At 33.6% G+C, this 13180-nt stretch overlaps 1 protein-coding gene across 1 annotated transcript; it reads left to right on the top strand.

Moving 5' to 3' along the window:
- The first annotated feature begins 294 nt into the window (after positions 1-294).
- LOC111807205 (dynamin-related protein 1C) lies at positions 295-9106 on the top strand. The gene is made up of 16 exons (XM_023692820.1): positions 295-574; positions 677-740; positions 1178-1285; positions 1924-2025; positions 3141-3191; positions 3301-3362; positions 3986-4076; positions 4172-4236; positions 4543-4737; positions 4868-4987; positions 5071-5141; positions 6008-6233; positions 6882-6932; positions 7877-8111; positions 8307-8446; positions 8655-9106. The coding sequence occupies exons 1-16, from the start codon at positions 443-445 to the stop codon at positions 8778-8780; spliced, it is 1839 nt and encodes a 612-aa protein (XP_023548588.1). The 5' UTR covers positions 295-442; the 3' UTR covers positions 8781-9106.
- The last annotated feature ends 4074 nt before the right edge of the window (positions 9107-13180 follow it).

The raw sequence follows: 13180 nt of genomic DNA, 5'->3' as shown, positions 1-13180 counted from the left end.
TAAATGGTACGATTTAACTTAGAACAATCTATTCAAAATAAGCAAAAGTCATTGTTTTCTGCGNCTAACTTTCTGGAAATATTACTAAATGGTACGATTTAACTTCGAACAATCTATTCAAAATAAGCAAAAGTCATTGTTTTCTGCGACCGGTATTGCTGTTTACTCTCTATTTCTCGGTCTGCTTTCTTCCATTTTCCACCCTCTCTGATTTGATCTTCCCACCTAAACGCCGCTGATCCAAACATTCTTCGATCTCAGATCCCAATCGGTCGTCCTCCGACGAANCCACCCTCTCTGATTTGATCTTCCCACCTAAACGCCGCTGATCCAAGCATTCTTCGATCTCAGATCCCAATCGGTCGTCCTCCGACGAAACACCACATTGCATTCTTATTCTCCCTCAGAAGGATCTTAGATCTTCGCCGCATTTCCATCTTCCATGGCTACGATGGAGAGCTTGATCGGTTTAGTCAACCGAATCCAGCGAGCCTGCACTGTCTTGGGAGATCATGGCGGCGAGGGAATGTCCCTCTGGGAAGCTCTTCCATCTGTCGCCGTCGTTGGAGGACAGGTTTGGAATCTCGTAACTTATTTTCTTTTCGATGTGCAATATAGGCTTTGCGTTCGTAGCCATTTTCTGTATCTGATCGGTTTCTGTTCCTGTGGAAATTAGAGTTCCGGTAAATCTTCAGTGCTCGAAAGCGTCGTCGGTAGGGACTTTCTTCCTCGTGGATCCGGTAAATCTCGTACATCTGTTCTCTTTATTTTGTTTTGTGTATAAATGATTTGCAATACCTGTTTCATCTTCTCTCCCTTTTTGAGAATCTGCGTGACTTGAGAGGGATGGATAGATGTGTGATGATGTTGGACTTCATTTTACTCATGGTGTACTCTATAGTCGAGGATCTTCAGTTTAGCTCAGATACGAGGAAGTTCAATTTTATTTTCTTGTATTTCATAATTTATTGAGTTGAGCTTGTAGGCTCCAGTCATTAAAGTAATTTAGCGATAATTTCTCAGTGAATAAACAAAAGTATGTTGGGGTTCTTTTCAGTCTATCGCTTTAAAACTGAAAATTGTATTGTATCCGTGTCAGCTCCAGAATTGTGCTTGGTTACTGGTTACTGACGAAGAATTGTTCTATTCACCTCTAGTTTATCTTCCATGTTGATAGGCATCGTAACACGAAGACCATTAGTGTTGCAACTTCATAAGACAGAAGAAGGACGATCTGAATATGCAGAGTTTCTCCATGCCCCAAAGAAGAAGTTTGCTGATTTTGGTATATTGTATTTCGTTTTCTTCTTCTGACAAGTATTTTCTTTATACATTGGTTAATGTACTTATGAAGGCTTTAACTTTTAATGTTTTTCATTCACCGACCCCTTTCTTCAAATATTCAAGCATTCCATTCTGGAGATAAGGTTTGGTATTGTTGCGTATTTTGTGATTTGATTCACGTCCATTATGGAACTAAATTTCCGTTTGATGTTGTAAAAGATTATCCTGGAAGTAAGATCTATGTTTTATGGGCATCTTTATGATTAAATATCAAAATCTTCGTTTAAATTGGATCCACTTGTTCTTATATCAAAAGCTTTGAATTCTCTTGCTCACTACAAGCTTGGAAAATTTAATCATGGAGTACAATTTGCAGAAGCTAATTGCATAACCATAGAAGAACAAGAAATCTGGCTAAAAGAAGATCCAGTATTACAATTCTTCAGTCTAAGTGTTTGTAAAAGAAATTTTGTAGCTTGCTTCCGTCTAGGATGATAAAGTATTGTCATATGATTGTGGTTATTCTTTAACACATTTTCTTTCTAATTAGTACCATATGACATTCTTTTCCTTCTTCCATAATATTTGAATATGTAATCAGTTTTACCAATTAAACGTGTCCATTTTTCTCATGTGCAGCTTCCGTGCGTAAAGAAATATCAGATGAGACTGATCGGATAACTGGGAAGTCTAAGCAAATCTCAAACGTTCCAATTCATTTGAGCATATACTCTCCAAATGGTAAAAAAGATGAAATATAATTCTTAAAACTATTGAATCAGCAGGTTGAATTATATTGTTCACCAGTGCTTTGTGCTTTAAGTAGATCCTAATACTTTGAAAGCATTTAGAAAATGTTTTACAGTTCAGGGAAAGAAATATTTTTTGTTCTTTAAAGAAGTGTTTCAGCCTCAAACGTACGTAGTAAAATTGAAGCATAAGTTTCTAGTGGTACAAACTGAAATCTGAGATTTGTCATATATACTCTAAGCTTTTGACAAATTCGAATGTTGACACCTAGCTATCTAAATTAACACATAACAGATGATCAATAACTTTGTAAACACCAAGGGTTGGTTGTATCTGTATGTGATTGGCTCTGTTCAACTGTGCCATTAAGCAATGACTCGGTTCATATTAAGTTCTTCAATTGCCTCCAATCATTTGGCGTTAAAAATTAATAGGAATATGTGCTGAAATTTGGAATTAAATCAATAGAACATTAGTTTAGTAACTTTAGATATTTCGAAGACTGTTCTGCTAGAATTGATTTTGTTACTTTGAATTGGTGACTCCTAAAGACTTCTGTAATTACCCTCCCCTTTTTATTGGTCCAAATACTTACAAGTTTCTTCAATTTCCATCCTTTGAATTGGAGGAATTCAGACCTGAAGGCCTTCTATTACCATTTTTTTCGTACTTGGAAAAATTCATGCGAAGCATCTGTAAATAATACAAAACCTTTTCTTCTCATTTCTACACTCTAACTGGGGTTTAAGTTTTGGGTTTGAGGTCATGGCCGTTTGAGGCTCGGAATGATAGATTATGAGAAGATTCTAGATTTGGCATTCAACCCTACATACCCTTGTATTACCTTTGTGTATCTTCATGGCATCTTGTTCTTACCTTATTGATACTTGATCTTTGGTAAAGTAGGAGTCGTTTCTTTTTCGTATTTTCTGGAGTCTTTGTATTTTCTAAAAGGAAATAATGATTTCAACTTTATCATATTATTATCAAACATCTATTAACCTCTTGTTTCATAAGAATTGTGGGTTCCTGTTTGTAGTCTTCTTTTAATTATTGGCGATGAGTTTCTCCTTGTGTGATTATAAAGTGGCATGTCTTTCTTGCAGTTGTAAACTTAACCCTCATAGATCTTCCTGGGTTGACAAAGGTTGCTGTAGGTAATTGTTTGAAATTATCATTATGGATTTTATTTTTCAAAAAGAAAAGATTTTGGTTTATTGTTGGACATTTATTAACTGATATGTTTTGGGTTCCTGCCTTTTACAGAAGGACAACCCGAGTCTATTGTCGAAGATATTGAAAACATGGTTCGCTCTTATGTTGAGAAAGTAAGGACCCTCCAGATCAAGAGGAAAACTTTAAATGCATTTCTCTAATGATGTATCATTTTTCTTTTGGCCTTGGAATTAGAAAATGTTTACATTGATGCTATTGACAAATTTTTGGTTTCCGAAAGTTGGGATTTTTTTTTGTAAATGCCTCAAGTGATGATTCCCTCTTTTGGCCATATGCTTCTTTTTGTGGGTTTTTCCTTCCACGTAGTTCTTTCATATTCTAAATAAAAACTGGTTTTGTACATATATATTATCCAAAATTCTGCTAGACACTTATACTTGCAATTATCCCCTCTGGCTATCCTTGATTGTCTTCTAACTTCTCTTGTAGTTAAAATTATTTCTGCATTTATATTATTCTGTAGAATTTTAAAGATAAAGGAAATCATGGCTTTCGTTATTGTTATAAGCCAAATGGAGGCATTATCTTGGAAAGTTTTTTCATTCTCTTATTAATGCCGTTTTGGTGATTACTATTGGTTCGATGGCGTGCATTTTTCATAGATCGTAAAGAATATTTTTATCTGCTCACGTTAAGAATCTTCGATGAAGCAGTATGCTTGCATTCTTCTGTCTTCTTCTAGCAGTTGTAATTATTATTTTCTTGATTTTTGTAGCCGAACTGCATCATACTAGCGATTTCTCCTGCTAATCAAGATATTGCAACTTCAGATGCTATAAAGCTTGCAAGGGAAGTTGATCCCTCAGGTAGTAATGTTAATTGGGTGCAGTGTTATAGGTTATACGTAGAACTTTGATAAATTGGCTAAGATATCTACTTCTTGTCTCATTTCTTCTTTTAGGTGAAAGAACATTTGGAGTGCTTACAAAACTTGACCTGATGGACAGGGGAACAAATGCTCTGGATGTATGATTCTATTACCTGATATTGTGTATAAATCAACCGTGTAAATCAAATTTTATTAATAACGATATAACAAGAGTAACCATCTTCAGATAATTTGTGAAACTCAAATCTACTTTTGACATTACATATGACGACAGTGATTCAAATTGCAATAAGATAACAGCATTGATTATTTGTTGATTTTTCTTTCCAATGTATGATTGTTCTAAATTTTTGTCCTCCTAATGACTTGTGGATTTGTTACCATGCTTTACCAGGCAGTAAAAAAGTGTTAAAACCTAAAAGTTTTTCTTATGAATGTTGAAGGTTCTTGAAGGAAGAGCATATAGGTTGCAGCATCCATGGGTTGGGATTGTTAATCGTTCACAAGCTGATATCAATAAGAATGTTGACATGATCATTGCTCGTAAAAAGGAGCGTGAATATTTTGAAACGAGCCCTGAGTATGGACATCTAGCCCATAAGATGGGCTCAGAATATCTTGCCAAACTTTTGTCTCAGGTCTTTGTTCCCATTTTTATTTCCATCTTGTTATTTTAACCCTACTTATATTTTAGTTTTCACAATTAGGAATGTCCTTGCAGTTTGGTGCAGCTTCTTATGTTTTCATATGTTATGTTCTTCTTTTCAGCACTTGGAGAGGGTTATCAGGCAGCGGATACCAAGCATCATTGCCTTGATAAATAAGACGATTGACGAACTAAATGCTGAGTTGGACCGGATTGGTAGACCTATAGCAGTAGACTCAGGGGTAATGCACTAGCCACTGTGAATACCGTATTCCAAATTACCAATAAAATTATCACTACCCTGCATTCATTTTCTCTTACGCAGGCACAACTGTACACTATTTTAGAAATGTGTCGAGCATTTGACCGTGTATTCAAGGAACATCTGGATGGAGGGTAATGTTGTGAACTGTTTTTAGCATTTCCAAACTGTAGTGGAGCATCTTATGTCAAAGAAACTCCTTAATACTATAATGTTATGCAGATAAGTAGCTTTCTTTTTAGTCTGAACCAAAGTCGCAATACAGTGAATATTTCTTGAGGATAATAAAGAACTATGCTGGTGAAGTTCCACCCCTAGCATAAATTTATGCTAGAGAAAGTAGCAATTTGTGAAGTTCTCTTCAGGAATATTCCCTCTTGGTTTCCTAACATTTTCATCACATTGGAGGCTTCAATATTTGGTTTCCTGACATTTTCACCACATTAGAGGCATAGTTCAATGAAAAGTTTCTTTCCTGTTAAAAAAATGCACATTTTGTTTTGTTCTCTTGGACGCATTATTTAAAGGACCATAATTCTACTGTTTATGAGTTTGAAAAATACCTTCCTTTCATACACACCTACAGATGCTATTTTATAACATCATTTTGAGAAAAATACTTTTTTAGTCCCTAAGTTTTGAGTATAGTTTCCATTTAGTCCTTAAGTTTCAAAATGTTTCATTATTGCACATGACTTTTGAGTTTAGTTTCAGTTTGGTCTCTTGATTTCAAATGGTTACATTTTTACTCTTGAGTTAGGTTTTTTATTTGCTGTCTCTTTGTCGGCTTTTGAGCTGACAATGAGAAGTCATGTTTGTCGTGGGAAATAAAAAGGAAAAATGATAAGACTACTTTGTGACCAACACGAGAAAGCTTTGAAGTTATTGAAATATAATCCATGCTGGATCGACAGTGATTTCTTTCTCCAATAGGCAGCTTAACTTCCTTTTTCCAATTGCTAATGATATTTACATGGTATATCATGAATGTATGCTGCAGGCGGCCTGGTGGAGATAGAATATATGGAGTCTTCGACCATCAGCTACCTGCTGCCCTGAAGAAACTACCATTTGATCGTCATCTTTCTTTAAAAAATGTCCAAAAAGTTGTGAGTGAAGCTGATGGCTACCAGCCTCATTTAATTGCTCCAGAACAAGGATACAGAAGGCTTATTGATAGTTCAATCAGCTATTTCAAGGGTCCGGCTGAAGCTTCCGTTGATGCTGTAATATTCTTATTCAATCCCTATCCAATAATGACCGTTTATGATATTATCATGCTTATGTTATTAAATTCAACCTAAATTTTTAGAATATGTTGTTTCTTTTAATATGAAAAAGAGCATCGATGTCATTTCATGAATAGTTCAAGTATAGATTCCTTTTGGGCTTCAATTGTGGCATGCGGTTAGTGTATTTTCTTTCAATATATGGAGTGAATAATAGTCGGTAAAGTAAACTTAAAAATGGTAATGATTTCTGGAAGAGATTAAGGAGTAAACTTGATCTAAATCTAGAAACAAATTAGGATTTTGTTTGGTTGGTTGGTTGGAATTGTATTGTCGTATGCCGTATTAGCTTGGCAGCTCAATATCTAAAACTCCACCAAGAATGTCTGGCTAGATATAAAAGAAAAAAAAAGTTATATGTAGCGGATATTTTTTTCAGATTCTCTTCTAATCTAAAGAAGGTTGATGTTGGAAACCATGCATTCTGTAGATAGACTACGAAGATGCTTTCTAGTGGAGTGCACTATGTATTCCCGTTATTAAATCAATTTGTAGTGTTTGCTCCTTCTGTAAAAAGAATCTTTTTCCAGTTGTCCTAGTTTGTTTCATGATCAAAGCAGCTAATTGTCTTCTACTTGTATGCAGGTGCATTTTGTATTGAAGGAACTTGTTCGGAAATCTATCGCTGAAACAGAGGTATACAACTTTAATCAAACACATATTCTTGAATAGGGTTTAGGGATACCTTATAATCAAACATGTGATCTCGAATAGGGTTTAGACAAATTCTTTTTGGGAGAGTTGTCCTTTGTGAACAAATGAATTTCTAGCAGCTAATTTGGCTTCACCATATGATAAATAACAGAAGTTCCTTGTTATATTAGAATAAGGAGCTTGCTTAAGTTGCTCTACAGGATAAAGATATAAATTTTGTTTATATGAGTTGTAAACTTAGTTCTTCCTTTCTTCTGACACCGAAAATGAACATGGAAATTCCGACTGATTATGAAAAGTGCTTTGGAAAGAGGATCCTATTTCTCTAACTGGCACAAATAATGGATGAGTAGTTACAAAAATGTTTAGTCACAACACTTGAAGAGGATGATACAAAACTTATGAATTCCAAAAGAACAAGGCTCCTCTATAGATTGCTAAAAACAATTTTCCCGAAGTGAGAACATGGAAGATAATAATCACCCGTAGACTTTTTGCCAATTTCTAGAAACTGTAGCCACTTAAGATTTTGAATAAAATATTTGAACTCCTTGTAGCTAACTTATTACTGATAGTTTAAGATGGCATGAAACTTCATAAAAACCAAAATTAAAGGACAAAAAAACTGAGTTTTACCAATCATTGATAAGAGTTCACTTTTATCTATCCACTTAAATGATAGCAAATAAATATGGAAGTACAATTAATATTTAAGGACTACTAAAGATGCAACATCAAACAGTAGGCAAGAAATTTAATTTATTTGTGTAAAGCTAAATACTTTTGTCACGATATATCTATTTCTACACGGTAATGTCCCATCTTCGTAGGTGGGAGAATTTTTGGAATTTCACATTTAGTAATACAATACGTGGGAGAAATGTATTCTAATTTACGGGCTTACTTTTGCTTCACACTAATTTCAGGAATTGAAAAGATTTCCGACACTTCAATCTGACATTGCAGCAGCTGCAACAGAGGCATTGGAGAGATTCCGTGATGAAAGTCGAAAAACAGTTCTACGGTTGGTTGATATGGAGTCTAGCTATCTTACAGTAGAATTTTTCCGGAAGCTGCATACGGAATCAGACAAAGTTCCTAATCCCAATGCAGCAGCCCAAAACGCAGACCGTTACACTGATAATCATTTTAGAAGGATCGGTATGATTTTTGCTTGCTGCTGATATGTGCATAGACATTATTTGGCACTCAATATTGTGTTATATAGATTCACACGCTCATGCACATATGGATGGAAGTATACATATTCACTAAGCATAACACTAAAGCCTGTTGTCAATAAAGTAAACTGAAGCACCAAACCACCATAATCACTGAGTTTGTCGATTGTTTTAGGCTCAAATGTGAGTTCATACATCGGGATGGTTTGTGAGACTCTGAAAAATTCAATTCCAAAGGCTGTCGTGTACTGTCAAGTTCGAGAGGCCAAGAGATCTCTACTGAACCACTTTTATGTTCAAGTTGGAAAAAGGGAGGTAAGCTTTCTGAAAGGATGCAAGTTATTTTTTGCTGTTTTGCATACTAATTTTCCCTGAGAAGAAGGCAACCTTTTGTTGGTGCATAGTTGATACATACTTTGAAAACATAAGGTTTTCTCGTAAATAAACTGAAAGAAAATAATTTTGTTGTTGCATTGAAGAGTTTAGTTTAATGTATCCTGCCATTGCAATAATACCATTGCAGAAGGAACGACTTGGTGCCATGTTGGACGAAGATCCAGCACTGATGGAGAGAAGAACGACCATTGCTAAAAGGCTTGAGCTTTACAAGTCAGCTCGAGACGAAATCGACTCTGTTGCGTGGAAATGAGGGTCTCATCTTTTCAAGATTTGAGTAGCTTGATTTTTGTTTATCACACGTAATTTTTTGCCAGGATGGATCTCAATCTCATTGTGGAAAAAGTAATTGCAGATTCTGTTTTGCAAATGCCTTTCCGCCTTGGCAACAAATAGGTAAGAAAGGGAAGTGATGGAAGTATGAATTAACTGCTAGCATGCGATCGACAACGCACAATTGTCATTGATCTTTTCCATATTCATTTTTTTTTTTTTGAAAGGCTTCTCCATTCATTTCATATATATGGGCATTGTGTACAATAAACAGTTACGATATATTTGATGTTTTTTTGCATCGAAGTTATGAGTTATATGGCCTGCCCTACTCGTAGTTTCAATAAGCACTCTTTCCAAACCATGGGAACTGAGGTATTCCACTAAGACTTTATAGACTTTAATCCAGTAGGTCGAGGGTTTGAAGGTTCTCTACCCCTCGAATGTTCCAACAAAGTATTTTTATGGCGTCTGGTACAACCATTGAAGTAGCTTTTGCATTGTTTATTTATATCACGGTCTTCTTCCATGACATCCAACCCATGTGGGGGATTTTTGCCAAGTAACATACAATGATTTCATCTTCCTTTTTTGAGACCTTTAACAACTCCTTGTTTGGCGTGCCTTTTCCAATATTTAACATTCTAACCTTTGTTGTTTAGGTTCGTTTCTAAATGGCTTCTTAATTCTATTTCTTAATCTCTTTAGTGCTCCCCAAATTTACTGTTCCATAATGTGCCTTTTCCCTGAATTTTAACCCAAACCACTACTTCTAGGCCTCATTTTTTCTTTCCTCCATTAAAAACTCACTCTCTTTAACGTCTACAATATTTTTTCCAACCTTTAATGTTACATTCCCTTTCATTGTCCTTCCCATCCAACTTTGCAATAACGTCATGCTTTCTGTTGGAATCCCTTTCATTGTCCTTCCCATCCAACTTTGCGATAACGTCAATGTTTCTATTGGAATGGGAGTTTCATTTAAGCAGTTTTGTTGGAATCCCTTTCATTGTCCTCCCCTTCCAACCTTGCGACGTCATGCTTTCTGTTGGGAGTTTCATTTAAGCAGCATTAGATTTTTAATTATTTAAAGTACAATCATCCTAGATTTTTGCGAACTTAAAAGTTGCTACCATTTTCTTATCAGCTAAAAACAAACATTTAAAATATCTTCTTAAAATAATGTCATATGTTTCAAAAAAGATCTTTAAAACAAGATAAACGAAACATTAAATAAATATTAAAATTGATAACCCTATACTAACCTAAGGTCTAAGAATTTAAATAAAACTATATTGCGAGCTATGATCTTTATTTTGCAAACACATGCACCTTATGATTAGGGACCTATCTTTAAAACCATCAAAGAGGTAGCCTCGTCCGAACAAAATTGGATGTGTAATACTTCTCTACACATGACCTGTGAGTGTGAGCCTATCAGGCGGTTTGCACCCCCTGGGCCCATCATGTAATACTTCTCTACACATGACCCATACGTGTGAGTGTGAGCCTATCGCACCCCCTGGGCCCATCATGTAATACTTCTCTACACATGACCCACACGTGTGAGTGTGAGCCTATCCGGCAGTTTGCACCCCCCCTTGCCCATGATGATGATGATCATGCAAGGCATGATGATTATGATCATCATCATAGTATACACGTTCGTACTCATCATCATAAATGGAGAAGTAACCCGATGTAAATAAACACATAATATGCCTGAAGTACCTGTAGTTTTCATCTTCAATTATTCTTATGACAGAACCCTATACATCATTCACATATTACCTAACATGCATTAGTCTTCACACATCCATCATCATTAACATCGTTTAGGGTTGTGTCTAAAAAATTCATCATAATACAACACGACATTTCGTACTTGCACATCATTTTAACATGATATATTATCATATTGAGTTATATCGTTGCATCTCATGTAAACATGTCATCATGTCATCATACATCGTCGTCATCATATCATCATTATATTATCATATCATCATATCATCATCATAATATAGCATCACATCATACTAATTCACATCATCATGACATCATAATTTGCACAAAAATGAAAATTTGCACAAAAATATGTTTTTAATTCAAAAAAATATTATATGTTTGTTTGTCTCAGTGAGCATGTAGGAGTGGTTATCGGGCATGACTGACTAAATTATTAAAATGAAAATTGCATATGTTTTAATTCGAAAACGGAAACACTCATATATTTTTGTTTCTCTCATTATTGGCCCAGAAATCCAGTGGTTTTGACTGAGGAGGTTCGGATACTGCCGCCACAATGTTTATATGTTTTTAATTCAAAAACAATATTATATTTTTGTTTCTCCCATGCCGGAGTGATTATCAAATATGACTAGAAATCATTTGATCTTTAGCCCTAGTTCGAACGTTCATGATTTTTAATTTTGATGTTGTTTTTATTCACTAAATTATTAAATTGAAAATTTAAAAGTATTTTTTTTTTTTTTGTTTTTTTTTGTAATTTACTGAGTTTGCTGGAGTGGCTAAATTATTAAAAATAATATTATATTTTTGTTTCTCTCATTTAGCGGAATGTTCTAAAATTTTGTATAAAAAATATATTTTAAAATTAAAAATAATATTCCATTTTGGTTTGTCTCAGGATGGGCTGACGTAGTAGTTATCGAGCTGACTAGAAATCTAACATATATTTTAAAATTAAAAATAATATTATTCGCGTGCTAGCCTAGTTAACCGTCATTAGAAAGTCGAAGGTAGAAATATCACACTCACGATTTTAGATTGTCTTTATTCACTAAATTATTAAAATAATTTTTTTTGTTTCTCTCATCCACGTGTGAGTAGTTATATGTGGTTTTTGTACGAGGTATTACTAGAAATCACGTGGTTTTTATTCACTAAGTTATTAAAATGAAAATTTGTATACAAATATGCCTTAAATATAAAATAACAAGTTCGAAAGCTGCGCTTATCATTTTTAATTTTAAGATTGTTTTTATTCACTAAATTATTAAAAAAATAATATTATATTTTTGTTTGGGCGTGATAGAGTCATTATCGGACGTGACTATAAAATTATATTTTTGATAGCACTAGAAATCATGTCAATTTTATTTGTTTGAGGTGTCAGTGGTGATCAGACCTGTCTAGGAATTTGGGCAATTTTTAACAAAACAAAAATATTTTTAATTTAAAAATAATATTATATTTTTAATTTAAGATATTTTATTCGTTGTTAAAATAAAAATTTTAATTTAAAAATGATATTATATTTTTAATTTAAGATGTTTTATTCGTTATTAAAATGAAAATTTGCACCTCTTAAATATTATTTTTATTTCTCTGGTAGATATTTTTAATTTAAAAATGATATTATATTTTAATTTAAGATGTTTTATTCCTTATTAAAATGAAAATTTACACCTCTTACATTTTAAAATAATATTATATTTTTATTTCTATGCACGTGGTTATATATCATGACTTAGAAATGACCTTCACCATTTTTAATTTAAGGTTACTCTTATTCAGTAAATTATTAAATTGAAAATATGCTAAAAAATTATGTTTTAAGTTTAAAAATAATATTATATTTTTATTTCTCCCAGGTGGGCTTGACACGGTGAATTATCGGTAATGGAAATGCTCTACATGCAGGTCTAATTCTTCCACCTTTTATGAAAATTTTGTGTAGTTGTTATCGAAAATCACGTATTGTATGCTAGAGGATAGTGTGACTGTTCACGATTTTAGATTGTTTTTATTCCCTAACTTATTTAAATGAAAATTTGCACAAAAATATAGTTTAAATTTTTGCTTCTCTGTTGTAGTGCCTGACTAGAAATCATGTCAGCCTCACCCGGGCAGGTTCGAATACTGCTTCTTTAATCCTCTATTGTATATATTAGAAAATTTAATAATTTTAAATAATAAATCAATTTGTTTTGAATTTGAATGAAAGATTAACGGATTAAATTTAAGAGTAGGCATAATATTTTAATAAATTCAATATAATTAAGAATTTGTTTTTTTTTTCTTTTTATAAAATAAAAATGTTTTTGCATCTCACACTAATCTAATCTTTGAACATGTTTACAAAGATATTTAGTCTGCAAACCTTACAGCTAATTAGACAGTAGTTTTCTATTTGTTTTTAAATAGTAGAGCTGATTTGTTTTTTGATTTTGTTTGTTATTCTGTTTAGTAAGAAGAGCCGTACTTATCCTTCAACAAACACAATCAGTTCCCGTTATTTGGTATCAAAGCTAGTTAGAACCGGTAAGAAGAAAGAAGAAATACACAAATTGATTGAGTGTTTGAGACGAAAAACACTGAACAAATGACAAGTGATTGAGAAAGGACCGGAAACAA

Source organism: Cucurbita pepo, chromosome LG01, assembly GCF_002806865.2.
Source record: "Cucurbita pepo subsp. pepo cultivar mu-cu-16 chromosome LG01, ASM280686v2, whole genome shotgun sequence".
Taxonomy (NCBI): Eukaryota; Viridiplantae; Streptophyta; class Magnoliopsida; order Cucurbitales; family Cucurbitaceae; genus Cucurbita; species Cucurbita pepo.
This window is presented reverse-complemented; position numbering and strand designations above follow the sequence as displayed.